The sequence below is a fragment of the Pristiophorus japonicus genome, chromosome 16 (assembly GCF_044704955.1).
Source record: "Pristiophorus japonicus isolate sPriJap1 chromosome 16, sPriJap1.hap1, whole genome shotgun sequence".
NCBI lineage: Eukaryota > Metazoa > Chordata > Chondrichthyes > Pristiophoridae > Pristiophorus > Pristiophorus japonicus.
Window position 1 is genome coordinate 7,342,686 of NC_091992.1, and position 26,517 is coordinate 7,369,202.

The 26,517-nt window shown below is 44.6% G+C and overlaps 2 protein-coding genes across 2 annotated transcripts in view; one reads left to right on the forward strand and one right to left on the reverse strand.

Moving 5' to 3' along the window:
- The window catches only part of ints2 (integrator complex subunit 2), a 54,725-nt gene extending 48,210 nt beyond the window's left edge, over positions 1-6,515 (forward strand). Inside the window, exons 22-25 of the mRNA XM_070856936.1 lie at positions 399-506; positions 1,671-1,776; positions 3,072-3,248; positions 4,650-6,515. Of these exons, the coding sequence (XP_070713037.1) occupies positions 399-506; positions 1,671-1,776; positions 3,072-3,248; positions 4,650-4,834 (576 nt within the window). The 3' untranslated portion in view covers positions 4,835-6,515. The remainder of the gene's footprint in view (positions 1-398; positions 507-1,670; positions 1,777-3,071; positions 3,249-4,649) is intronic.
- Positions 6,516-12,577: 6,062 nt separating this feature from the next.
- Positions 12,578-26,517, reverse strand: part of med13a (mediator complex subunit 13a) — a 129,892-nt gene continuing 115,952 nt past the window's right edge. The window contains exons 27-31 of the mRNA XM_070858001.1: positions 25,264-25,422; positions 24,170-24,297; positions 21,256-21,417; positions 19,119-19,219; positions 12,578-13,286 (exon numbers count right to left, since the gene is read on the reverse strand). Of these exons, the coding sequence (XP_070714102.1) occupies positions 13,154-13,286; positions 19,119-19,219; positions 21,256-21,417; positions 24,170-24,297; positions 25,264-25,422 (683 nt within the window). The 3' untranslated portion in view covers positions 12,578-13,153. The remainder of the gene's footprint in view (positions 13,287-19,118; positions 19,220-21,255; positions 21,418-24,169; positions 24,298-25,263; positions 25,423-26,517) is intronic.

The following is a 26,517-nucleotide window of genomic DNA, read 5'->3' on the forward strand; positions in this document are numbered from 1 at the left end:
TAAAATCTGGGATCGTCTGACACCGCTGCATGGTTAAAAAGCTTGTACTCACAAGAAGCGAAGGGAGTACAACACAGGGCACTGCATTTATAAACCGCTTACCAGCAGCACCTTCAGGAGCAGAGGGTTAGAAAACCTGGGAGGTTGAGTGTAAATTTATCCAATAACATTTGTAATTTTAAATATATTATTGAGTCTTAAAGACTTTTCTTTTCTCAGGCAGCAATCTGCAGCCGGCTCCTCTCCTGAGAAGTGGATGAGAGCCACAGCAGAGGTTGGCCCTCCCCTAGTTTTTCCTCCTTTTCCGCTTATTACAAGAGTGCAGAAAGACTTTGTGGGCTCATTAGCTCTCTGTCTTGGTAAATTGAGAATATTAATTGTGGGTGATGTTTGCACAGGGTTACCCGAGTGAGCTGCTGCCCCTGACTGTGGCTGGAATTCCCTCCATTCACATATGCCTGGATTTCATTCCAGAACTCTTGGCTCAACCACAACTGGAGAAGCAGGTAATTCAATAACTACCGATAAATGTAATTATTGTATCCAACTGTGTGTGTGTGTGTGTGCGCGCACGTGCATGCGCGAGAATGGCAATGTGAACGGAAGAATGGCAGGCTGAATGAAAGAAACAAAATACATTTACCACAACATTCTGCATACTTACCGCCATCTAATAATCCTGCACATGCTTCACATGCATGTGGTTTGATCTGACATCCTGTACTCTAGAATGGCAGGAAATAGCATGCAGAATACTTTCAAATGATGCTTTAATTTGTGAACGACTGCTTGCGATGAGCACTTTGCCACCTATCCATTCCCAAAACTATCGGCCGTAAAGTGAGAAGTTCCGCTTTCTGAGCCCACTTTACACCAGGGCAGCTGACAGTGTAAAGTTCATGCTCAAGTCTCCTAGCAATGCAGGGAGTGGGGAAACTCAGCTGTGGCTTGTAAATGATGTCTCTGGTCAGCTTGTGTTTGTGAGGGAGGCAAAGACTTGAGCCAGTTTGGCTGACAGCCCAGAGAAGGAGAGTCTCGGCTTTAAACCCACCTCCGATCACTGTGTTAAAACCACTGCACCATCCTGAACTTCATTAAAACTGATTATGGAAACGAATCCACCATCACCAGAGTAATCGGATGCTTTCTACTTTCAGATGTAAGAAAGCGAACCTGCCTCTCTGCATGTTAAGTTTTCATTTTTTAAAGCTTGTTGCATTCACTGAGGTCTAGAAATGTTGGCATTGAACTTTCCCACGCAGGTATTGCACAGGTTTAATGCAGATTACAGCTTCCCCCAAAACATCCTCAACCTAGGAGGAGCACTGGTGTCATTTGTTTTTTTCATTTTCCACACTCGCTGCCCTTCGGGTGGGGCTGCTGGTTTGTGTTGAACTGTGAGCAGTTTTGTCCCATGGATTCTTACTCCATCAAAATGCTGCTTGAGACTGTACCGTTCCATATTCTGTGAAGGTTTCCTCTAAACCAGCTATCAGAATCCTATTGGGCTCTGCAAGATCCAATGCCAGGTTCCTAAGGCAAACCCACCGGACTTATCAGATTTAAAATTGATTATTAACTATCTGTGATGAAATGTAACAATATACACAGGTCCCTAAATGTGCTCATTTTTTTAAAAAATCATTCTAATATGACTTTGCTCTCTCTAGATATTTGCCATCCAGCTTTTGTCCCACTTGTGTATCCAGTATGCATTACCCAAGTCTCTCAGTGTAGCCCGTTTGTCCATCAATGTCATGGGAACAATACTCACAGGTGAGGTCCCCTACTGCTGGTAACACGTTAAACCATCTTCTTTATTACTTTTAGCATAAGATATATCACAGGCTAAGGCCGGAATTTGAATTGGGAGGCTAGAAAGCAGTCGGGAAACCTGGGATAACTGGTTTCCCGCAGGGCCTGATGAATGTTTCAAAGGTCGGTTTGCCACCTGCAGCCAAATGGAGGGGCAGGTAGGCCTGCAGGACGAGTTGGGGGGCGGGGATTGGAACTGAAGCATTTGGGGGGGGGGGGGGGGGGGGGTGGGGGGGGGAAGCATTGAACGGGACCAGAGCAACGAAGGGGGAGGGGGCTGGAGGATTGTCAAGGGGGGGTGGGGCTGGTCTGTAGAGAGGGGAGTGGAGGCCGCGGGGAGCAAAGATTGGAGTCCTAGAAGTGGGGGGGGGGGGGGGGGGCGGGAATCGGATTAGCTGCCTCTGGAAGGGATCGGAGGCCTTGTGGGAGAGATTCACCACCCTCTGAGTGAAAATGTTTCTCCTCATCTCAGACCTAAATAGCTCAGCCCTTACTCTGAGACTGTGACGACTGATAGAGGGTAATGGGTTCCACAATTCTGAGGTGTTGGAAAAGAATGATAGGTCTTGGGTTAAACATTAAGATGCAGCGGGGGAAATGCATGTATGACTTTAAAAGGTGCTTGGTGGGCACTTAAAGTGCCATAACCTTCAGGGTTACAGACCTAGAGCTGGTAAGTGGGATTAGACTGGATAACCTGTTAGCCGGCGCAGATACGATGGTAAGTACGGCACCGAATCAAATATGGCCAGGGTGATCTGGACTCGTTTCGATTGCCTGGATGGATCGGAGAGGAATTTTCCCAAATTTTTCCCCCCATTTTTTTCCCCCAATTGGCCTGGGTTTTTTTTCCTCTTCCAGATTACATGGCTCCATTTGGGGTGGAGTGTAGAATGGTGCGGTGCAAGGGGTGTCGCGGTTGCGTGGGACAGACTGGGTGCTCTTTACATATAAACCTATGAACAATGGCGGAAACGTAATCTGCAGGGCTGTGCAGCTCTTTGTCGGCCGGCAGACACGATGGGCCGAAATGGCCTTCTGCGCTGTAAATTTCTATGATCTATGACGGTATTTGTTTAGAAGCGTTCAGACGAACACTAACTGGTAGTATCAATAAAACCGAGAAAAATAAAGTTTGCGATGGAGAGGAGTTAGAAGCTAGAACTGGTCACATTTGCAGAGTAAAACCTCAGGCTTTCCCGACTGAATAAACATTGAAGCATTATTCACTGTTGTACTGTTGTCGCCCTATACAGTGTTGACCCAGGCCAAGCGGTTTGCCTTCTTCATGCCGACATTGCCCTGCTTGGTGTCTTTCTGCCGAGCTTTTCCTCCACTATATGATGATGTAACCTCATTATTGATCCAGACCGGTCAAGTCTGTGCCTCACACGTTGCCACTCAGGCACAGGACATTGACCCCATCATTACACGTATGTATTTGAGTTTTGATTTTTAAAGTATGACTTTAGTTCCCATGTTGCAGCAACACATTGGATCATGCTTAGAATGCCCTTAACAACCCCCCCACACCCCAACATGAAGTCAATACAGGAACAGCTCATTGACCTGGAAGAATCTGCTTCAGGTGATGTAGTTAGTTGACTAGCAGCAATTGGGGGGGGTTACAATTAGCCTCTCAGCAGCTTTTGGGTTGGAAAGGGATACAAAAAAAAAACAACTTCCTGGCCCTGATCACTAACCAGTGACTTGTGCTGGAAAGTGAGCACACATGTGGGGACAGGACAAGGCTCTGCAACAATGCCTCTCACTCACACCTTCCTCAACAGCACGTGACATATTGGTGGACATGGCACGTATCTAAACAGGAGTGGCCAATTTCTGGAGAGGAGGGAAGAAAAAAAAACACTATGGAATACAGTTTCTGCTGCTGTAACAGTGCTGTGGACAGTGCAACGCTTCCTTCCTTTAGGCCTCACTGCATCCTGAGAGGAGGGTAGCTAGCTAGTCTGCCCTCAGATTTGTGCCCCTAATCTGGCTGGCAGCAGTTACAGGCAAACCACCAGCCTTGGGGAGGGTGCACTATGCTTAGTACCTCCTCTTAACTGTGGGGGAAAAAAAAGACGACTAGCATTTATATTAGAACCTTTCATGACCTCAGGATGTCCCAAAGCACTTGACTACACTCCATAAGTACCTGCATTGGCTGTAACTGTTGTAACGTCGGAAACACGGCGGCCAATTTTGACTCCGCAAGGTCCCACAAGCAGCAATGTGAAAATGACATTTGCTTTTGTAATGTGGATTGAGGGATAAAATATTGGCCAAAACACTGGGGATAACTCCCCTGCTGTTCAAATAGTGCCATGAGATCTTTTACGTCTGCCTTAGAGCAAGACGTGGTTCAACGACTCATCTGAAAGATAGCACCTCCGACAGTGCAGCACTCCCTCAGTACTGCCCCTCCGACAGTGCAGCATTCCCTCAGTACTGCCCCTCCAACAGTGCAGCACTCCCTCAGTACTGCCCCTCTGACAGTGCAGCATTCCCTCAGTACTGCACTGGAGTCAGCCTAGATTTTTTTTAATGCTCAAGTCTCTGGAGTGGGACTTGAACCCACAATCTTCTGACTCAGAGGCTAGTGTGCTACCAACTGTGCAGCTGCGATGCGATCTTCTGAAACGTGATGACTGGCCCGCTTGGAAATTTAAATAGTTGACCCTCTTCTGATTTAAAGGAAATGAAGGTAGCTCCACAATGCTGTTGTGACCTGGATATAGTTCCTACAGCAGTACATTCTTAAACATCTCAACAATACTTGTGACACGCACTGTAGCTGATTCACTTGATGGGAAATCTGACATTTTATGCAGGTCTCAAGTATCTGAAGGAGAAGTCGGAGGTAACTGCTGACCTATACCGAAGTGCAGGTTTGGACAAGATTAAGAAGGGCGAGACTATCACACCCATCGACAGTGTGGACCCTGACATGCTTCTGTGCCAGCGTGTTGAAGCAACATTTCTAGAGATAATAAACACAGCTGTTGTCGGAGTTTAGCAGCAGAACCGAGGAATAAAAGCTGCGTGTCAAGAATCTGAAAGCTGCGGCAGTGGCTAATGTGTGGTGCGCTGCTGTGAAATGGTGACTGGCGAGTGTTGGGACAGGTAAAACTGCAACTTTTTAATCAAACAGATGCATTCGGTTATGCTGCACAGCAGAGCCCAACATTTGTCTGAATACTGAAATGGTTTGCAATGTCAGCACGTGACCACCATTACACAGTGGGAGCTTGGACTTGTCTGAGATTTTCTTTTAAATGTACACTTTTTTTTCCATGAGGGAATCCTTTATATAAATCTAACAACAAAATTTTCTGACCACCAAGCTGCAGCTTATACTTGTAATAAAGAATCACCCATTTACATTTTGGATGATGTTCAATGTATAAACTTTAGAATTACCTGAATTATGTCAATCCATAAGAATCTGAACGGCCACAAGCTGTGATAACTGTAGTCTTTCATTTACCTCAATCTAACCTTTTTCTCCTGTACTTTTTCTTTGGAAGGAAACACAAGAATCACAATTTTCCAACTCTTCTGTTCATTTTTTAAACTTCCAGTTGGCAATATATAGAGTGGGTGAGTGCATGAAGAGGCCTGGGGTGTATGTGTATCTGCACAAATTGTTGAAGGTGGCAGGGTACATGATTGGGGATCCTGGGCTTTATAAATAGAGGCATAGCGTAAGGAAGTTATGATAAACCTTTATAAAATACTGGTTCGGCCTCAAATTGTGTCCAATTCTGGGCACCTCACTTGAGGAAGGAAGGATGTGAAGACCTTAGTTTCCACAAAGGGGAGACTAGCACTAGATGGCAAAATCTTAGAATAAGGGGCTGCCCATTTAATTTCTTGAGGGTTGTGGGTCTGTGGAAGCTGGGGCATTGAATAAATTTTAGACAGTTTCTTAAACGATAAGGGGTTATGGGAGCAGGGAGGTGGAGGTGGACCTCAGTCCATGATCAGATCAGCTATGATTGTATTAAATGGCAGAGCAGGTGCGAGGGGCTGTATGGCCTGCTCCTATTTCTTATGTTCTTAAAAGGATTTACAAGAATGGTTCCAGGGATGAGGGACTTCAGTTACATGATTGAAGCTGGGGTTGTTCTCCTTGGAGCAGACGGTTGAGAGCAGATTTGAGATGATTATCAGAAGAATCAAAGGCGACATGAGGAAAAGCTTTAACGCAACGAGTGGTTATGATCTGGAATGCACGGCCTGAAAGGCTGGTGGAGGTAGAATTAAATCGTGGCTTTCAAAAGGGAATCGGATAACTACTTCAAGGAAAAAAAAAATTGCAGGGCTATGGGAAAGGGTGGGGGAGTGGGACTAGCTGAACTTCTCTTCCAGAGAGCTGGCACAGGTTCGATGGCCGAATGGCCTCCTTCGGTGCTGTAACCATTCTATGATTCATAGCAGAAAAAACAATGATTTTATTCACATTATGGTATCAAAGTAACTTTTGTATATTGAATAAGCATTGGGCTAACTTATACTGGAGCTTCTGAACTCTGTCTTCAATTCCTGCTGTACTCTATAACTTGATGTCAACGGATCACTGTTACATGTATCTCTCCTTTTCTCTGGTGCTCTGTACTATGACACTTGGCTATGTACTAGGATTGTCCAATTGATATTTTATTTATTAAAGCTTGTGCTGGCAGTTGTTCTTGAAACTGCAGATTAAACAGAGAGGATTGAGCTTCTCATCAAGACTCCCAGGGAAATGTAGTTGATTGAATTAATTGATGTACTTCAAGGGGAACTGGATTGATACCAGTAAAGAAAGGAAAATGTAGGTGAAGGATATTCTCTAAAATGGTAGGTTGAATCAATGCCTGATTTTTCTATTATCTACATGGGCATTGACTGGGGCAAGATTGAAATGCCTTTTCAAATTTAGCAACATTTTAATTTCCTTTAAATCACAGAGGACATCAAGTATTTCAATCGCCAAGCTCGCCAGTCAACTAGGAGCAATTCTGGACCCTTCTCCACTGTCGCTGCAAGGGCAAATCTGCCCGTTTGCCCCTAACCAGTTTTAAAGCAGAAACAGGAGTTTGGGAATGATGATGATGATGATGTAATAGATCCTTTTTCCCTTTAATGTTCGATTAATCTAAACTGGCATTGTGAATGATAAACTGAGGGAATGATTTCACAGAGGGAAGCACATCCTCCTGTCTGGGTTAAACTGAGACACTGCACATTAGTTGTCACATTTCCCCAACAAAACAATAATGACGACACAAGTAGACCCGGGGAACTGAAAGGTATTATACAAATGGCTACTTCTGGAATAGAAATTACTGATCTATTTTAAATATTAGTTATTGTTTCTTGTAAATACATCATCTCTCCACAATCCACTTCTTCCCTAAAAGGTTGCCAACCTTTTAATTCTGATTAAAAAAGATGTATGCATCCTTGTGGAAAAACAAGCACCAGGAGTTAAAGAAACTTTCTCCCACATTGTTCGAGATCAATACTTCCTTCTCCCCAATGGCCGTTCTGAAGACTCATTGCACTTCCCCCCAGTAGAAATGGTCAGCTGGGAGTTAGGAATGTCATACCATTGGTGGAAACCCAAGAGGAAGGATAGTTCATGACAGAGATTGATTTTTCAGTTTCTCCATTGATTTCCTCGAAATAGCAGGACTAAAGTTCACAATGCAAAACATTTTTTTTTAAATCAAACTCAACAGACTGTGCTCCGACTCACTATCACTCTTACTGATTCCGGTCACAGTTTCATCCCAGCAAATGATCCAGCTGACCGAAAACACAGTATTGTCCGCACTCAGGTAATACTACCAAGAAACATTCATGCCACTCTGCAACCTCCACATGGCAGATGCAACACACTCTCTAACCTGGACAGTCTGCAATAAGGAGAAATAAAGACACAAAACTGGATCACACCAACATTATGAATAAATTATTTATTTTCATTTGAAAATGTTTAAAAAGTATAAACCTTTTCAACAATTCAACCATAATTTGTACTTTAAGCTTTTTTGGACTGTATGTAGCTTTTAGTGTTTGCCACGATCTCCAGACTAAAATTTGTTCATAATTCATTGAAAGACGCATAAGGAACTACAATTGCAGCTTTGCAAGCAGGATGTTTTATGCCAAAGAGGAAAAAGTGGACCAGTCCTCACCACATCTGGGGTTTCATCACTGCTTGCCCAACTGTTCAGCAAAACATGACATTGTTCTCCCAATATTTTTTTCTCTTTTCTTAAAAAATAAGCAAGGCATGAACTCTGTAAAATCCAACAATTAATAAAATTTAAGGAGTTTTTTTTAAATCTACTGCAATTTCAGCTCAAAAAAATCTATAAATATTTTGACAAAAAAAGATTAAATTATGAAATTTAAATAAGACAAAAAAAAACTTTTAAGCAATGCATTATTAAAGTACTGGGATTGCTAGTGTTTGCACAATGAAATGGACCACTTTCAGATCCCGGTTTGGCCATGACCAGGACGTCAGGAAAAATAACTGCACTGGGAAAAGGGTACAGATGCCTGCAGGGACCACACACTGTGAAACTGCCGAAATACCCGCAAACACGTCTGTTTTCAGGCATTTTCTACAGGCATTCATACCTTATTTCATGACAACCCAGTTAAACGATTGCTTTTGCCTATAATCGAAGAACAACCTTAGCAATAAACTGTGGGTAACAGTAGAAAGCCTGCACTGTAATGCCATCTTTTCCTACTTATTTAAAGCTATTGTATAACCACAAGGCCATGCGCAAGCACCAGGTGTCAAGAAGACTATTAAGTATAACTAATACGATTCAGGTGAGAATGTGTGGGAAAAGACCAAGTATAACATTTAAAGCAAGCAGCGATCAGCAATTACTATAAATGTTAACAGAATATTTCACAAAACCCACAGCTGCCAGCACTGGTCTGCAAAAGAAATTAGAAATTTAAAATGAAAAATTTTCCAGTAAAAAATATCCAATTTACTGTTGTTTTATGAACTATCCTTTACCAACTGTTTTAAATTTTAAAAATTAGGTAAATTTTGCTATAAAAATTCAACACTTGGACAAAGTAAAGCAACATCAATGGAAACCAATAGGAAAGCCTGTCCAGAAAATGGTAACATATCAACTCACTAATGTCCCATGATTAGCATCAATGAGAAATAACACCACAAGCCTCCTCAGCTCTATACATCATGTACGACATCGTAGGGATCAGCTTAGTGTCTGCTATTCCCCGTGCACAGAGCTTCCAATCATGCCTTTGGGGTGATGCAACCTGCGACAAGTGGAGGCAGACAGAGTTCGGGGGTATCTCCCACTGGGTGCCCTGCCCTCCTCATACAGGAACTAGTGGGCCAAGGGGGAGGAATAAAGTGGTTTAAATCTTGAAAATTAACACAACATTGCCAGGTGAATGATTGGGGGGGGGTGGAGAAAGACAGAGAATAGATTAAAGACAATTTTACTTAACTGGCTTTTAGCTTTCTGGCATACTGTATTTAGAAATGAAATGTGCAGTTCTTCAATGTCACAGTATTCCAAGCTCATTTCTCTATAGGTAAACTCCATGTCCTGGAATGATGTGCTTAAACACAGAGTATTAGATGAACAAGGGAGTCGATGTGTACCTGTTTTTAAAAAAAAAAACTAAACACTGTCCAATACAAATAAGCGACTGGGGCTTTTTTTACACTTTACGCTTCAACAACACTTGCAGTATTTAAAGGGGAATTAAATAAACCCGCGCCCCCCCTCCCAAAAAACAGGGAAAGAGCAGGAAATGGGATTAGCGCAGATAGCTCCAAGGTGGGCAGAGCAATGTCCTTTGCTAGGATTGTTTTTCTAAAATATCACCCACGATGCAAGATTCAAATGACAGAAAATTATTACTAGAATTTGACAAAATTCAGAGTTGAATTGCTTGTGTCTGCCAAGGCAAATTATTCAGTTTATTTGCATATTGGGTTTCATGCTTTAAGAGTGAATGCAAATTGATCATTGTACCCAGAATAGGAGGGATGGATTTTGGCAGTGTGAATACAGCATACGGTCCATTATGGATTTATTACACAGGCACATCCTCACTATCCTGCTGTGGTCAAGAACACACCGACCGTCTCCAGGACCCCCGCTCTGCAGTTGGCCCAAAAAACTAAGTGAGGCAGACCGTTTCTATCTTGCCTTCACTGCCTGGCTTTGCAGAAACTTGGAAGGGAATGTCTTGCTGCTGCTGTAGTACGGGCCTCATCCAGTGACAAGAAACAAATGCTCAAGTCAGGCAAACGGTAACAGAATTCAAGACTGCTCCAACTCTCGGTTAAGGCTGGGTGGCAGGTGTTTCAACAGCTTTAACTAGAGTGCATTCAGTTCAAGAAGCAGCCCTAATGCATTGATGGGCTGAGATCACACTGTACATTAGTAACAAATATGCAATTCCTGTGTCCGCTATTTCAGGAAGGTATTTAGCCACTTTAAATTAAATTAGTACAGCATTTAAGGCTCAATGCAATTTCTATCAATTTTTTAAAAAAATCAACTTTTCCCCTCCCTAAAATTTATTTCAGCAAGGCTTAGCAATTGTGGTGTTTATTGTTAAGTAATTAACGGTGCTTATAAGTTGAGCGCGTACTTATTAATGCCAAATGGGATGTAAAAGACTTAAAAGTCTCGGGTCTCATTTTAGTGTTCTCGCACAACTTATGGTATGCATACTTTTCGAAGGATTGAACAGCACAAAGATGCTAATCGGGGTTTCAAGGAGTTATGGATACAACACAATGTTTGAGGAACTAGAGAGGTGCTCTCATTAAGCCCATCTTTAAAAAAAAAAGCCCAACTTAATCAAATTTCACGGAAACCTGATCAAAGACTTTCTGAAATGATCACGGTGTAAACAACTCAGATGAGTGCTCTGGGCCCACGCACTGCTCCTGGCAAAGTCAGCTTTTTAAAAAAAAATGATGTGCAAACAGTACTTATAAAGTTAGCCAAAATTCCATTAAAACATCTTTGAGGAAACTGAATTGTATGCATTTACAGAGGACCATCATTTAATTGGTAATTTAATAAATTACTTTTTTTTTTAAAGTTGGTGGATGCTGGAGGCATATTTTGTAAACCTATGAGATTTTAGGATCTCTTTTTAAAAAATACTTTCAATTCAAAACTGCTCAGCCTCACTGTAAATACCATTAGCAGTTATAGTACATTTATTTACAGTAACTGCGCTAGAGTTTGTGCTACACGTACACATAGATATAAACTATTAAAAATCTTGCATCTGCACACGCTTCCTGTGAACTTTTTCCATGTGTCCATATTTATGTGAGAAATTGCCTATGCAAATTTGTCGGGCTGTAATTACACATTCCTCCTCGAGTACAAGTACGATAGCACCACTGATAGGGGGTATAACTGCAGCCCGACATTTACCAGACAGTTTCATGCGGACACGGGAATTTATAATGGGGATATATATATATAAAAAGGACAGCATGTACAACTTTAAAATGGGGATTGAATTACATTTTGGACGGCCTGGTCCAATTATCCTCTTCACCAGCCTCGTTCAGCTGGAGCCTACAATTGGTCTCGAATCAACACATACACCACCACAGGAGAGCGACTAATAAAAGCATGTCGCCGTGAATCATTTCTACTGATTTTTGTTTCAAATTCCATTGCAGGCGGCGTGCCTCTGAGGTGACTGTTTTGAATTTAACTTTCTAAAATAAAATTCACATACTTCAGCTTCAGACTATTTACGCAATCATTTAGTTATACTTAGCACTTATCATTTTAAATTGAAATGTAAATTTTACTTTAGGTGCTTTTAAAAAATGTGTTTGCTTGTTTAGAAGAAAAGGCACTGTGTCTACATAGGAAATTGACCAGTGATTAAAAACACTGAAAAACATTACTTTTCAAAAAAATAAAATCCCTGCAAGAGGAGAGCTGAGTGTGCAACGTGACGTGAGATGAAGTGATGACAGGAGAGATTTCCAGGAGGTAAATCAACAGTCTACCAGTTTCTCTCCCTATTTATTTTTTAATTGCTCTCACTTCAGGAGCACTGTATTTCAATCTACATTACCCACAATTGAGTGCTGAAGCTGTCTTTAAAAAATTTTGAGATGTCCCAATAGTTTTCAATATTCCAAATGTCTATAATTGTACACAAAAGTGATGAATTAACACTGGCGAAAAGACTTATACTTTATACAAAAATAAATCAAGGTGCTGTGGAGTCTTGAGTGTAAAAGTATCAGGTATGGTGATTTTTTTTCTTTTAAAACATTTGCTCCTGGGATTTAGGCGTCGCTGGCAAGGTCAGCATTTATTGCCCGTTATTAAGTCGCAATAAAAAAAGGAGCGGAACAAAAGAAGAAAGCACGCTGGTGTCACTTTCTCAGGAAGATGGGACCGCGATCAGTCAAGTGGTCCATTCACTAAAGCCATCATTAAGTTCGGACAATGATAGAAGTCTGGGCCTAGAAACCTTAACACTACAACAGACCAACACACCTGCATTGCATTGATTCAATTTTGGAAAAAAATTCAGTTGCTACAAAATTTAGTTACCATTCTGCACAATTTTTCTTTTTTATACAGTAGTAACAAATTAACGTTACTGACTTTTTTTTTTATATACAAATAGGCAGGTCACTGGGACTGACCTTGACCAGAGCAGCCCTCCTCTCCAGTCCCCTCCCCTCCCCCCACCCTCCCCATTTTAGCCCTGGCTTCACAATGCATGATAGGAAATGCTGTAAGATGTACTGTTCAGTTATAAACACAGTGAACATATTTTATTTACTGTACAAGTACTCTGCATCCACAGCTTCGCAAGGTGTGGTTAACACTAACCCCACCCCTACTAAAATGTACACTGAGCCAATAGATATTTGCCGCTCTCCTCCCCCGACTTTATAGCAACCTACTGCAAACTCTTAAGACGATTATAGATATTTTAGTACAACAAATGCTTTAAAGCCTGAAGGTAGTATAAACCTTCTTGAAAAATAAAAAAAAAATACAAAATATAAGACAATTTATACAACATTTAAAAACTTACAATAAATTAAGATGCAGGCATTTTTGGATAACTGCCCGTGGCTTTAAAACCCACCAAGCAATTAAGGGGGGGCATCCTGGGGTCCTTCAGACCCAATTCCAAGAATCCCTCCGTGTTCTCCATGAGTAATGTCCGCTTCCCTTCCGACCGATTCCTGCTCTCAATGACACTCTCAAACGATGTCCCTTTTCCAAGAGTTAGTCCGGACTCCCTCGCAGTTCCCGGGCAATGTCTACAACATGCTTGTGATGAAGTTGTAGAGCTGCGTCAGCACCACAAAATGAACAGGGAGGCAAGAGCGGCGGTCCTGGGTGGCAGGGTCACAGGTCAGCCAAGAAAGAGCATTGTATTGTTCGAGAACAAACCTGGGAGTTGGAAGAAATTTTGCAATTTGAAACACCATCCACTTACAGAAAAAGTAATTGCGTTTACACGTGCAGGAATGTCCACAGACTTTTTGTATTCCTGAGCCACATATCTTGGCGCTTCATGGGCCACAAAAAACATTAAAATGGCATTCCTATTAACCTGCATATATCTAAAGCTGCTGATGAAGCAACTGCAATAGGTAATGTAAATACAAACAGAAGTGAATGGCCCAGGCTCACAGGCCACCACAAACAGCACCATAAGTTGAAACACATCAATGTTTCATGAGGTTGCTACTGGGAGTGTAGAGCTGTGTGCAGATTACCATGTCAGTACTACATCTGACAAAACAGCCATGTGATAAAATGACTGGCCAATTTCTATTGGGTGTTGGACTGAGGAGCATCGTCGGTCAGGACACTTGAGAACTTGCTGCTTTTCCTCAAACAGCACCGTGGAAACAGACAGGTGGGATCTTGGTTTAAAGTCCCAGCAGGAGGATGACAACACGCGCCGTGTAGCACTCCCTCGGATCTATCAGCACCCTAGCTTTGTGTGACTCCCAAACAATGTTCCCTCTAAGCTTTGGTTTCCATATTTAAAGGAAGGATATACTTGAATTGGAGGCTGTTCAGAGAAGGATCACTGGGTTGATTCCGGAGATGAGGGGGTTGACTTATGTAGATAGGTTGAGCCTATACCCATTGGAGTTCAGAAGAATGAGAGGTGATCTTACCGAAACATATAAGATAATGAGGGGGCCCGACAAGGTGGATGCAGAGAGGATATTTCCACTGATAGGGGAAACTAAAACTAGGGGACATAGTCTCAGAATAAGGGGCCGCCCATTTAAAACTGAAATGAGGAGAAATTTCTTCCCTCAGAGGGTTGTAAATTTGTGGAATTCTCTGCCTCACAGAGCTGTGGAGGCTGGGACATTGAATATATTTAAGGCGGAGAAAGACAGATTATTGAGCGATAAGAGAGTACAGGCTTATGGGGAGCGGGCAGGGAAGTGGAGCTGAGTCCATGATCAGATCAGCCATGATCTTATTGAATGGCGGAGCATGCGCAGAAATTGAACGGGAGCGGATATTAAAAGGAAACTGGCTTGGTTCCTGTTATATATGTGGACTTGTATTTACTCTGTACAGTCACCAGAGGGCTCATCCCCTGGAGTCCCAAGAGATCCCATAATCCCTTGGGAGCACAGGTATTTAAGGAGGCTTCACAGGTTGGAGGGGCACTTTGTAGACCTGCAATAAAAGACTACGGTCACACTTTACTTTGAGCTCAGTGTTCAGTCTGACTCTTTCTCCAAACACAACTGGCGACGAGATACAGATAGCAAACCCTAAGATGCAGAGAACAGTGGGCATCCTGGAGAAATTTTCAGAGATGATTGGAAAACTTTTGTGCAGCGACTCAACCAATATGTCGTGGCCAACGAGCTAGATGGGGAAGAGAGCGCTGCCAAACGAAGGGCGATCCTCCTCACCGTCTGTGGGGCACCAACGTATGGGCTCATGAAGAATCTGCTCACTCCAGCGAAACCCACGGAGAAATCGTACGACAATTAGTGCACACTGGTCCAAGAGCATTTGAACCTGAAGGAAAGCGTTCTGATGGCAAGGTACCGGTTCTACACCGACAAAAGGTCTGAAGGCCAGGAAGTGGCGAGTTATGTCACCGAGCTAAGATGCCTTGCAGGACATTGCGAATTTGGAGCACATGCTCAGAGACTTTTTCATACTTGGCATTGGCCACAAAACCATACTTCGCAAACTTTTGACTGTAGAGACCCCAACCTTGAATAAGGCCATAGCGATAGCCCAGGCGTTCATTGCCACCAGTGATAATAGGAAACAAATCTCTCAGCACACAAGTGCTGCTACAAGTACTGTGAACAAAATGATGTTGTTTTCGAATCGTAACATACAGGGCAGGTCACACATACCTGCAGCTGCATGTCTGCAGATGACAGAGTCTACCATCAAGGGTGATGAATGCAAGGCCATTAACACCTTGTTGGAGCTGCGGGGGTGATCATCATTTCTATTCATGCCGATTCAAAGAATACGTTTGCAAGGGCAGTGGAACAATGGGACACCTCAGAGCGTGCAGGCGAGCTGCTAAGCCTATTAAACCTGCAAACCATAATATTGCAGTGGAGGACAGATCCACGGAGGATCACGACGAACCAGAGCCTCAGACAGAGGAGGCAGAGGTACATGGGGTGCACACATTCACCACGAATTGTCCCCCGATAATACTGAATGTTGAACTAAATGGTCTCCCGGTGTCAAAGGAGTTGGACACGGGCGCGAGCCAGTCCATCATAGGCAAAAAGACTTTCGAAAGGTTGTGGTGCAACAAGGCCTCAAGGCCAGTCTTAATTCCAGTTCGCACGAAACTAAGAACTTACACAAAAGAACTGATTCCTGTAATCGGCAGGTCTTCTACGATGGAGCCGTGCACAAGCTACCACTCTGGGTGGTACCGGGCGATGGTCCCATGCTGCTCGGCAGGAGCTGGCTGGGAAAGATATGCTGGAACTGGGATGACGTCAGAGCGCTATCGCCCGCTGACGACACTTCGTGTGCCCGGGTCTTAAACAAATTTCCTTCGCTGTTCGAATCAGGCATCGGGAAATTCCAAGGAACAAAACTGCTGATCCACCTAATTCCGGGGGTGCAACCCAGCCATCACAAGGCGAGAGCAGAACGTACATGATGAGAGAAAGAGTAGAGATCGAGCTAGACCGGCTGCAAAGAGAGGGCATCATTTCACCGATCGAGTTCAGCAAGTGGGCCAGTCCTATTGTCCCAGTCCTCAAGGGAGACGGCACCATCATTACAAAGTAACTATCAATCGTTTCTCCCTACAGGACCAATACCCACTGCCAAAGGCTGACGACCTCTTTGCAATGCTGGCGGGAGGAAAGACGTTCACGAAGCTGGATCTGACTTCAGCCTACATGATGCAGGAATTGGAGAAATTATCGAAGGCTCTCACCTGCATCAACACGCATAAGGGTCTTTTTGTTTATAACAGATGCCCGTTTGGAATCCGATCAGCGGCGGCGATATTCCAGAGAAACATGGAAAGTTTACTGAAGTCGGTCCCGCACACCGTGGTCTTCCAGGAACACAGTCGAGCACCTGCAGAACCTGGAGGAGGTTCTTAGTCGACTCAACCGCATGGGGCTCAGGTTAAAACGCTCGAAGTGCGTTTTCCTGGTGCCTGGAGTGGAGTGGAGTTCTTGGGAAGGAGAATTGCGGCGGACGGCATCAGGCCCACCAACGCGAAGACGGAGGCAATCAAGAATGCAGAGAGGCCACAGAACGTGAAGGAGCTGTGGTCGTTTCTGGGACTCTTGAACTACTTTGGTAACTTCTTACCAGGTCTCGGCACACTGCTAGAACCATTCCATGTCTTACTACGAAAAGGGGGCAAATGGGTTTGGGGCAAAAGCCAAGAAAATGCCTTTGTAAAAGCGAGAAAATAGTTACGCAAAAACAAATTGCTTGTGTTGTATGATCCATGTAAGCGTTTGGTATTAGCATGTGATGCATCATCATATGGCGTCGGATGTGTATTGCAACAAGCTAATGATTCTGGGAAACTGCAACCGGTTGCTTATACATCCAGGAGTCTGCCTAGGGCTGAGAGAGCCTACAGCATGATTGAAAAAGAAGCGTTAGCGTGTGTCTTTGGGATAAAGAAAATGCATCAATACCTGTTTGGGCTAAAATTCGAATTGGAAACTGACCATAAGCCACTCATATCCCTGATTTCCGAGAGTAAAGAGATAAATACCAACGCATCGGCTCGCATCCAGAGATGGGCACTTACGTTGTCCACATACAACTACGCCATCCGCCACAGAAAACTGCGCCGATACTCTCAGTAGGCTGCCATTGCCCACCACGGGGGTGGAAATGGCGCAGCCCGCAGATCTAGCCATGGTTATGGAAGCATGAGAGTGAGCAATCACCTGTCACTACCCGGCAGATCAAAACCTGGACAAGCCAGGACCCCTTATTATCTCTAGTCAAAAGCTGTGTGCTTCACGGGAGCTGGTCCAGTGTCCCAGTGGAAATATGCAGGAAGAGATAAAGCCGTTCCAGTGGCGCTAAGATGAAATGTCTATACAGGCAGACTGCCTTCTGTGGAGCAATCGAGTAGTGGTCCCCAAGAAGGGCACAGACACCTTCCACAGTACCCACCGAGGCATCGTAATGATGAAAGCGATAGCCAGATCCCACGTGTGGTGGCCCGCTATCGATGCGGACTTAAGAGTCCTGTGTTCACAGATGTAATACATGCTCGCAGTTAAGTAATGCACGCAGGGAGGCGCCGCTAAGTTTATGGTCTTGGCCCTCCAAACCGTGGTCTAGGGTACACATCGACTATGCAGGCCCGTTCTTGGGTAAAACGTTCCTTGTGGTTGTAGACGCGTACTCAAAGTGGATTGAATGTGAGATAATGGCGGCTAGCATGTCTGCGGGCCATGTTTGCATCTCACGGTTTACCCGATGTCCTGCTGTGCGACAACGGGCCATGTTTTACCAGTGCTGAGTTCAAAGAATTCAAGACCCGTAACGTGATCAAACATGTCACATCTGCCCCGTTTAAACCAGCGTCCAATGGTCAGGCAGAGAACAGTGCAAACCATCAAGCAAGGCTTGAAGAAGGTAACTGAAAGCTCATTGCAGACTCACCTATCCTGAGTCCTGCTTAGCTACCGCAGAAGACCCCACTCACTCACTGGGATCCCACCTGCTGAACTGTTCATGAAAAGAGCACTTAAGACAAGGCTCTCGTTAGTTCACCCTGATTTACATGAACAGGTAGAGAGCAGGCGGCTTCAACAAAGTGCATACCATGATAGCGCAAATGTGTCACGCGAGATTGAAATCAATGATCCTGTATTTGTATTAAATTATGGACAAGGTCCCAAGTGGCTTCCCGGCACTGTCATAGCCAAAGAGCAGAGCAGGGTGTTTCGGGTCAAACTTTCAATTGGACTCATTCACCGGAAACACTTGGACCAAATCAAACTCAGATTCACGGACTATCCTGAGCAACCCACCTTGGACCCTACCTTTTTTGATCCCCCAACATACACACCAGTGACAACTGGCACCACAGTTGACCACGAAGCAGAACCCATCATCCACAGCAGCCCTGTAGGGCCCAACACGGCCAGCTGCACAGCAGTCCAGAGAGGGCCCAACAAATGATTCAACAACAAAATTCAGCTTTTACACCGAGACGATCAACCAGGGCAAGAAGGGCCCCAGATCGACTCACATTGTAAATAGTTACACTATTGACTTTCGGGTGGGGGGGGGGGGGGGGGAAAGAGAGTGTTGCTATATATGTGGACTTGCATTTACTCTGTACAGTCACCAGAGGGCTCATCCCCTGGAGTCCCAAGGGATTCCATAATCTCTTGGGAGCACAGGTATTTAAGGAGGCTTCACAGGTTGGAGGGGCACTCGAGACCTGCAATAAAAGACTACGGTCACACTTTACTTTGAGCTCAGTCTGACTCTTTCTCCATACACGACAGTTCCCAAATAGTTCTCTTCACAACCCATGTACGAGAGGGCATTCATGTACAATTGTATAGCCAGGTGTGTGTGCGTGTGTGTGTGTGTTTTTTTTCCCCCCACAAGGGGCTAATACCTTTAAATTTAAAAAAATGGGTGGGGTGGAGAGAAAGCTGAATAATTTTGTAGAGTGAGAAATACCTGCATGCACACTAAGCCCTTCACAAAATTACTTAACAAATATTTTCAGAATAATGTGGCGTGTCATACCTGAGCACATCAGAGGTCTGGTTTGAATCAAGTGGGTGGGAGTGCTTACTGTGGAGCAACTCATCCGAATGCACTGAAGGCACATGGAGGTGCAACGAGGCCTGAAAACCAAGAAAGAAATTAAAACTCCCGGAAGTGTATACCTGGTGCAGCTCAGCGTGTTGCTGCACTACTATAGTTGCCACTAGATGGCAGCAATCATTGTTACCAGTGTAACACAATCCCATTACACACAAAACTAGTCAGCAAATCATATCTGGAGTCCCCACAGTAATGGGTGAAGCAATTCTTCTTTTAAATGTTTTAGATTTCAACAAAAGTTCTCATTTGTCTTTCAGTTACTTACTCTGAATTTAATCGGAATAGTTGGTGAATTTTTAAAAATTCCACTTCGAGGTGAATCCTTTCACCATCAATTTTTACCAGAAGAACATAAGAAATAGGAGCAGGAGTCGGCCATTTGGCCTCTTGAGCCTGCTCTGCCATTCAAGAACATCATGGCTGATCTGATCATGGACTCAGCTCCACTCCCCATAACCCTTGACTCGCTTATCGTTCAAAAATCCGTCTATCTCCACCTTGAATATATTCAATGACCCAGCCTCCACAGCTCTCTGGGGCAGAGAATTCCATAGATTCATGACCCTCAGAGAATTCTTCCTAATCTCAGTTCTAAATGTGCGACCCCTTATTCTTAAACTATGCCCCCTAGTTCGAGATCCCCCCCATGAACCTAGAACTAGGGGGCACAGTTTAAGAATGAGGGCACATTAACGGGGAAAGTGATAAGATTTCTCCTTTGCTGTTACCCTTGGCTGCAAAACACCTACAGCTAAAAGCAAGGCACCTGCTCTCCAACTACTGTCAGTACCAGTCCTCGCCAAATGTGCGGAGAGATAAAACAGCAGCAGTTGGGTGAAATCTCATGCTGTCCCACTCCAAAACAAGAGATCGCTGTGTGGCCCGTTCATTTGGAGAATTTGAACATAGCAGGCAACCCTGCAGCACCAGTGTTGGAATATTGTATCTACTACTCAATTAGATTTTTATTCCAAAGTTTTGTACAGTAAAGATTAAAGCAGCAGGGGGGAGATTATAAACAATTAGTTAATGAGGAACACCATTTACTTATTACCAGGAGAACGATTCTAAATAGGACTGTGTTCCAGTAGAGAACTAAACTCCTAGCAATCCAGTGTCCAGTGGTAAGATGCATACTTTTGGTGGTAGATTTGAGAACCTGGTCTTCGAACACTCTTTTCCTCAGGCGGCCGAAGGCTGCACTGGCGCACTGGAGGCGGTGTTGAATCTCCGCATCAATGTCTGCCTTTGTTGATAAAAGGCTCCTGAGGTATGGGAAATCTACCACCAAGCTCATGGTCTACAGGGCTGTAGTAATACCCGCCCCTCCTGTATGGATCAGACGCATGGACGATGTATAGAAGGCACCTCAAGTCGCTGAAGATTTATCACCAACGATGTCTCCACAAGATCCTGCAAATCCCCTGGGTGGACAGGCGCACCAACATCAGTGTCCTCGACCAGGCCAACATCCCCGGCATTGAAGCACTGACCACACTCGATCAGCTTCGCTGGGCAGGCCACATTGTTCGCACACCAGACACGAGACTCCCAAAGCAAATGCTTTATGCGGAGCTCCTTCAGGGCAAACGAGCCAAAGGTGGGCAGCGGAAACATTACAAGGACACCCTCAAAGCCTCCCTGGTGCGATATCACAACTGACACCCGAGTCCCTGGCCGAAGACCGCCCTAGGTGGAGAAAGTGCATGCGCGAGCGCGAAGAGGTCAGGCGCAGGCAGTGGAAGGTGCCTGCGGCAAATCAGTCCCACCCCACCCTTCCCCTGACGAATGTCTGTCCCACCTGTGACAGGGTCTGTGACTCTCGCATTGGACTGTTTAGCCACCAAAGGACTCACTTTAGGAGTGGAAGCCAGTCTTCCTCGAGTCCGAGGGACTGCCTATGATGATGATGATGATGCATACTTTTTAAGGTCTCGATTGTTGAGCAACTTATTGCTCCACACAAACCAGCAGCAAGTGTTGTCTGAACAGCAAGCAAGGGTTTAGTCCCCAACTGACTTTTAAACTCAAGGGCACAGAAAGTGGTTCGGCTTACCTTGAGGAAAAGCGGACATTGGTTCTGTGCTTGAGGGCAGGCCGACCAAAACCAGTCAGGAAGTGGCCCGGCCTTAGCTGTCGAGACAAAATATCCTAGTGCCAGGGGCTGCTGCAAAATAGTTACTTCATCATGAGATTCCTGTCGGTCCGTGCATTGTCCCTGAAACAGTAAAAGCAGCAAGTTAGTTATGATAATTGGCAGACTGCAGCAGGTTATTTGTGGTACATAATTGCCTCAATCCATCCGATAAACAGACGGTGTTAAGTTTTCGAAGCCCTACATTTCTTAAACCGAGAGAATAATCTGGGATAATGTATGTGTTTTCAAGCGCCGAGCGGGAGGCAGCACATCTTTCGAATTTTCTATGTGTCGCTGGTAAGGCCGGCATTTATTGCCCACGGGAAATTGGTGGTGGGCCTTCTTGAACCGCTGCAGTCCGTGTGGTGAAGGTACTCCCACAGTGGTATTAGGGAGGGAGTTTCAGGATTTTGAAGGAACGGCAATACTTGTCCAAGTTGGGATGATGTGTGACTTGGAGTTGATGGTGTTGCCATGCAGCCGCTGCCCTTGTATGTGATGGAGATCATGGGTTTGGGAGGTACAGTCGAAGAAACCTTGGCAAGGTGCTGTAGATAGTACACACTGCAGCCACAGTGTGCAGATGGTGCAGGGAGTGGATGCTTAAGATGTGACCAGATAAATCAACATAATTGGGGCACAAACTTAGAATTTTACATTTCAGCTACTCACTAGCTACTTCTGTAGCAGAACTTCTTCATAAATCCTACTCCATGTACACGCTCTCCTAGTTATTCTATGCTCATACCTAAAAACATTATGAATTGCAGTGTAATGTTAAAGAGAACGGAAACAAAAGATACTTAATGGGCAACTGCAACATTTTTAACCTGGGAACAAAAGTCACCCCAGTCAATGTTATTCTCCAGCTACGGTTTGTCTTTCAAAAAAACAAACAACATATCCCTGAGTGTGGAAAGTCATGAGTAGTTTAAAAGCACTGGAGAGATTTGTTGCAAGAGTTTAAAACGTCTTCAGGAGTCATGACACAACAGGACGTAGGAATGAGAAAAAGGCATCTAATATGGCCCCAAAAACCAAACATCTTTAAAAATCTACACTCGACAGTATATAAACTTTCCAGTAGAGTGTTTGTGGCATTCTGCATGAAAAAGAGAGTTCAATTCTTGGCAGATCTCCAGCACCTTCTTGTTAACATATCAGGGCCCAGAGGTCTGCAGTTAGCAGAAACCCTGCCTAAGGCAATTTAATCACTGGAGTTCAGCAGCTGTTAGAATGTCCTGATGTCATGCTGTACCATTTACTAAATGTCAGGACACATTATGGGTGCGGAGACAGCGAGGACAAACTGAGAGCAAGGGGAGGGGGACAGAAAGAGAAGTAGAGACAATCACAAGGAAACCTAGAGGAAATTGTGCATTTCAGCCTTGAAAGCGAACAAAGGAGACGTTATGGGCTCAAGTTCTGGCCTGAGTTGCTCCTATTTTTTTTGGAGCAACTAGTTTAGAATGGAGCATCTTAGAAATTGCAATTTTCAGTATTTAGTTTGCTCAAGTTCTAGTGAGTTAGAATAGTTCCATTTTAGAACAGATTTTTTTTCAAAAGGGGGCGTTCCCGGCCACTTACGCCTATTTTCCAAGTTTAGGCAGCGAAAACTTACTCCAAACTAACTTAGAATGGAGTAAGGGTAGATTTTTGTACGCGCAGAAAAACCCTGCCTACACTTAGAAGAGAATGAGAGATAGAGGGAGGGGGGAGGGAAGTTTACAAACATTAAACCCTTCACTTCTGAAGAAGACGAAGCTGAAGAATCTGAAGAAGGAGTCGGAGGAGGAGAAGGAGTTGGGGGGGGGGGGGGGGAGGGAGGAGAGAAAGAGGAGAGTCGGGGCGGGGAGGGGAGTGGAGGAGGAGGGAGAGGGGCGAGCCAGACCTGAACGGGAGTGCAGAGAGAGAGAGAGAGAGAGAGAGAGAGAGACAGACAGAGACCTGCACGGGAGGGAGAAGCAGGAGCTGAAGCGAAGGGAGGCCCGAGTCCGATCTTCGCCACCCCAGTGAGCCCATTCGGCCAAGGCTAGGGGCAGCGTGTTTCGAGCCCCTCCCACACAGCCTCGGGGGCCTGGAGCTACTGCACATGCGTGCACGCTGTAGCGCATGTGCAGAGGTCCCGGCACTGTTTTCAGCCCCGGGACCTGGCTCCGCCCTCAACCCCTTGTGCTGCGCCGCGCCGAGCACAAAGACGTCCTGAGGAGACCGGAGAATCACAAGTCGAGTTTCTCGGCGCCCTTTTTCTTCCAGAAAGTCGGTGCACCTTATCGAGATGCGCCGTTTTTCCAGAGGGCGGAAACTTGGGCCCTATATATGGTGTAGAAAAAGGTATATCCAGAATATCAATACAGGCTAAACCATGGGCATATTCAAGACAGAGATCGATAGATTTTTGGATATTAAGGGAATCACTGGATATGGGAATAGTGCAGGCAAGTGGAGTTGAGATAGAAGATCAGCCATGATCTTACTGAGTGGCAGAGCAGGATCAAGGGGCCAAATGGCCGACTCCTGCTCCTATTTCTTATGACAGTGGGACAAAGGGGCACGGGGCCAAACCAATACACAGCAAATTTAGGACTGATGCCAGGAAGTTATCCTTCGTACAAAGGTTGCTCAACAAGTGGAATGCACTTCCAGGTAGGGTAGGGTAGGGAGAAACCCAGGAATTATTAAAGAAACAGTTGTGATGATTGGGGAGGAAGAAGGTAGGGTCCTGATGAATGAACCAAATATTCCTCTCGGCTGCATCTGGTGAACTGATTTTACTGACGTATTGACTGAAAATTTTTAAAAAGGGACAAATGCGATGACACAACAGCTTTACCTTGCCAGTGTCACCGCCGTGTGGGTAATGAGAGCCTGGTGAATGTCCCGGCGATGTGGATGGAGATGCTGGCAAGTTAATTATAAGATCATCGTCTGGGTCCAGTAAGTCGAAGATCCCTATTTCCTCTGCAAATCAAAAAAGGGAATCAGATAAGAATAGGGGATCACAATATTCAAACCATAAATGATCAGCATTCTCCCTGCGTGACCCATCGCAGCGATCAACTATATATGTTACGAGTTTGAAATGACACTGTTTCATTCACTGTGGCCCAATTTTAAAAAGTAGGTCTAAAGACAGGTGGACCAGTGGGAGATTCAGTCCCCATTTAGTGATCACCAGCAGGCTGTAGGACATGGCTGAATAGCTCAGAGCAACACAAGCTGCTCGAACAGCAAATCATATCAATCCCCCCCCCCCCCCAGTATTCTCCAATCAGTATATGCAGCATTCTAGCAATCATAAGAACCAGTTCCAAAGCACGACATTGTATAATATGTAGACGCACCCCACCCTCCCAACATTCATGCTGGTGAGAGAGTCCAGTTTCCCCCTACCCCATTCCAAGCTACCCTCCAGTACCGCACCACAAGTAACCATTCTTCAGGTGCAAGTCGACCAATTAACAGGTTAATCCACCATGTAGAGTAAGTATCCTGCCCACTAGATATCCAGGAGAAGTGGGAACACTGGTTGAATTTTCCCATCCTAAGCCAAACTATAACCCCCCCCCCCCCTCCCTCCAAACTCTGCCCAGCTGAAGATCGAACCTTAGACCTGGTCTGTACAAGTGAGTACATCAGATAGTGCTCTACTCATTATGTCGCTCACAGTAGAAGCAGTACAAATGTACAGATATTTGCTGATCGAGAGCAGATTGGTGCTCAATAAGCTGGGCATTATGTCACAATGTAGTGTGGTCGTCAGCCCACACCAGCCCCAGGGCCCCTCAAACCATTCGGAGTTCAGATGCTTTAATAAACTACTAAAGTTTCACCCTCCTGGTTCAGAACCAATTCAAACTCTGCAAATCTAGTCTGTAAAGAATCCAGCTGGTGCCAGGGAAGCAAACATCAGGCAACAAGACTAACCAACGTTTATTTCGTAGTTTCCAGTTGGCACCTGCACCATGGCGGAGGTAGGGAACACCAGGATGTGAGTGCACGACGTATCCTGTGGCGTGCTCAGCTGGGACGTCTGCATGTTGAGAGACGTTCCGCGACCAAACACCGATCCCACCGACACGGAGTCTGCAGCAACAACAACAAAAAACAAAGAGTTTAGTCCTAAACCAACATCTCAAAATAAAGATTTTTCTGTCAAGTCCTCAACAATAGACCAAACGAGTAAGGTATAAAAAGAAAGTTTCTTTCTAATGGCTTCAGGATATGAACCTCCAGTTCAAAAGAACTTTCAGCTCTTTGATGCAGCTAATTGGCTCATATGGTTCACACCAGTGCTTGACTTGAAAAAAAAAGTTGCAAAATGTGATTTGCTGATCGCTTACAGAGAGATCTGCAACATATTCACTCCTCATGAAGACTTAAAATACTTTTTGAACCCCTGGTTTTGATTACCACGGCTAGAAAGATTTAACAACTTCCAAATTATGCACCCGTTCCACCATACAATAAAGGCCATAAATTGTCAATGTTGAAGATTCTGTGGCACGATTTGAAAGAGAGCAGGGAATTCTCCCAGTGTCCTGGGCAACATTCCTCCTTCAACCACTAAAACACGTCATCGCTTAAGTGTCTGCTGCTTCCCAGACACTGTCATTATGTAATGGTTGCTTCCATTAACAGACACTGCACTTCAAAAACTCATTTTATGCAGCACTTTTGAGATATTTTGACAACATAATAGGATGCTCTATAATTCAAGTCTTTCTCAAATATAGTTATTTTTAGTATATAGAATAATTTAGACCCTTTCTCAGAGCCCTTTCATTTTCTCGCCCCTTGCCTCTGCATGGGGTTTCCTGGCAACATTCACCTTCTGTTGTCCAGACACAGTTGCTTGAGTGCCACTCTATAACAGACACTGGATTTTAGACTAGAGTAACATCCTAGGACAATAAATGGAAAATTGTATATATGCAAAAGCAATTGCTTGTAAATGACAAACACTTTTAACCAACTGTGTAACTGCAATACCTTTATCTTCAAGATCATCTGTATGCAGTTAATGCAGTCAGTCAGACTCCCAACTTGTGTCAATCTGTTGGGACCATCCAATGTTGAGGCAAGGTCTCTACAGGAGGGCTATAGGGTGAACTTGCTCTCAGGCAATCCAACAGAAAATACCAAAAGGCGCGTTAAGCTTCGAAGTCGGCAGTCACCTGG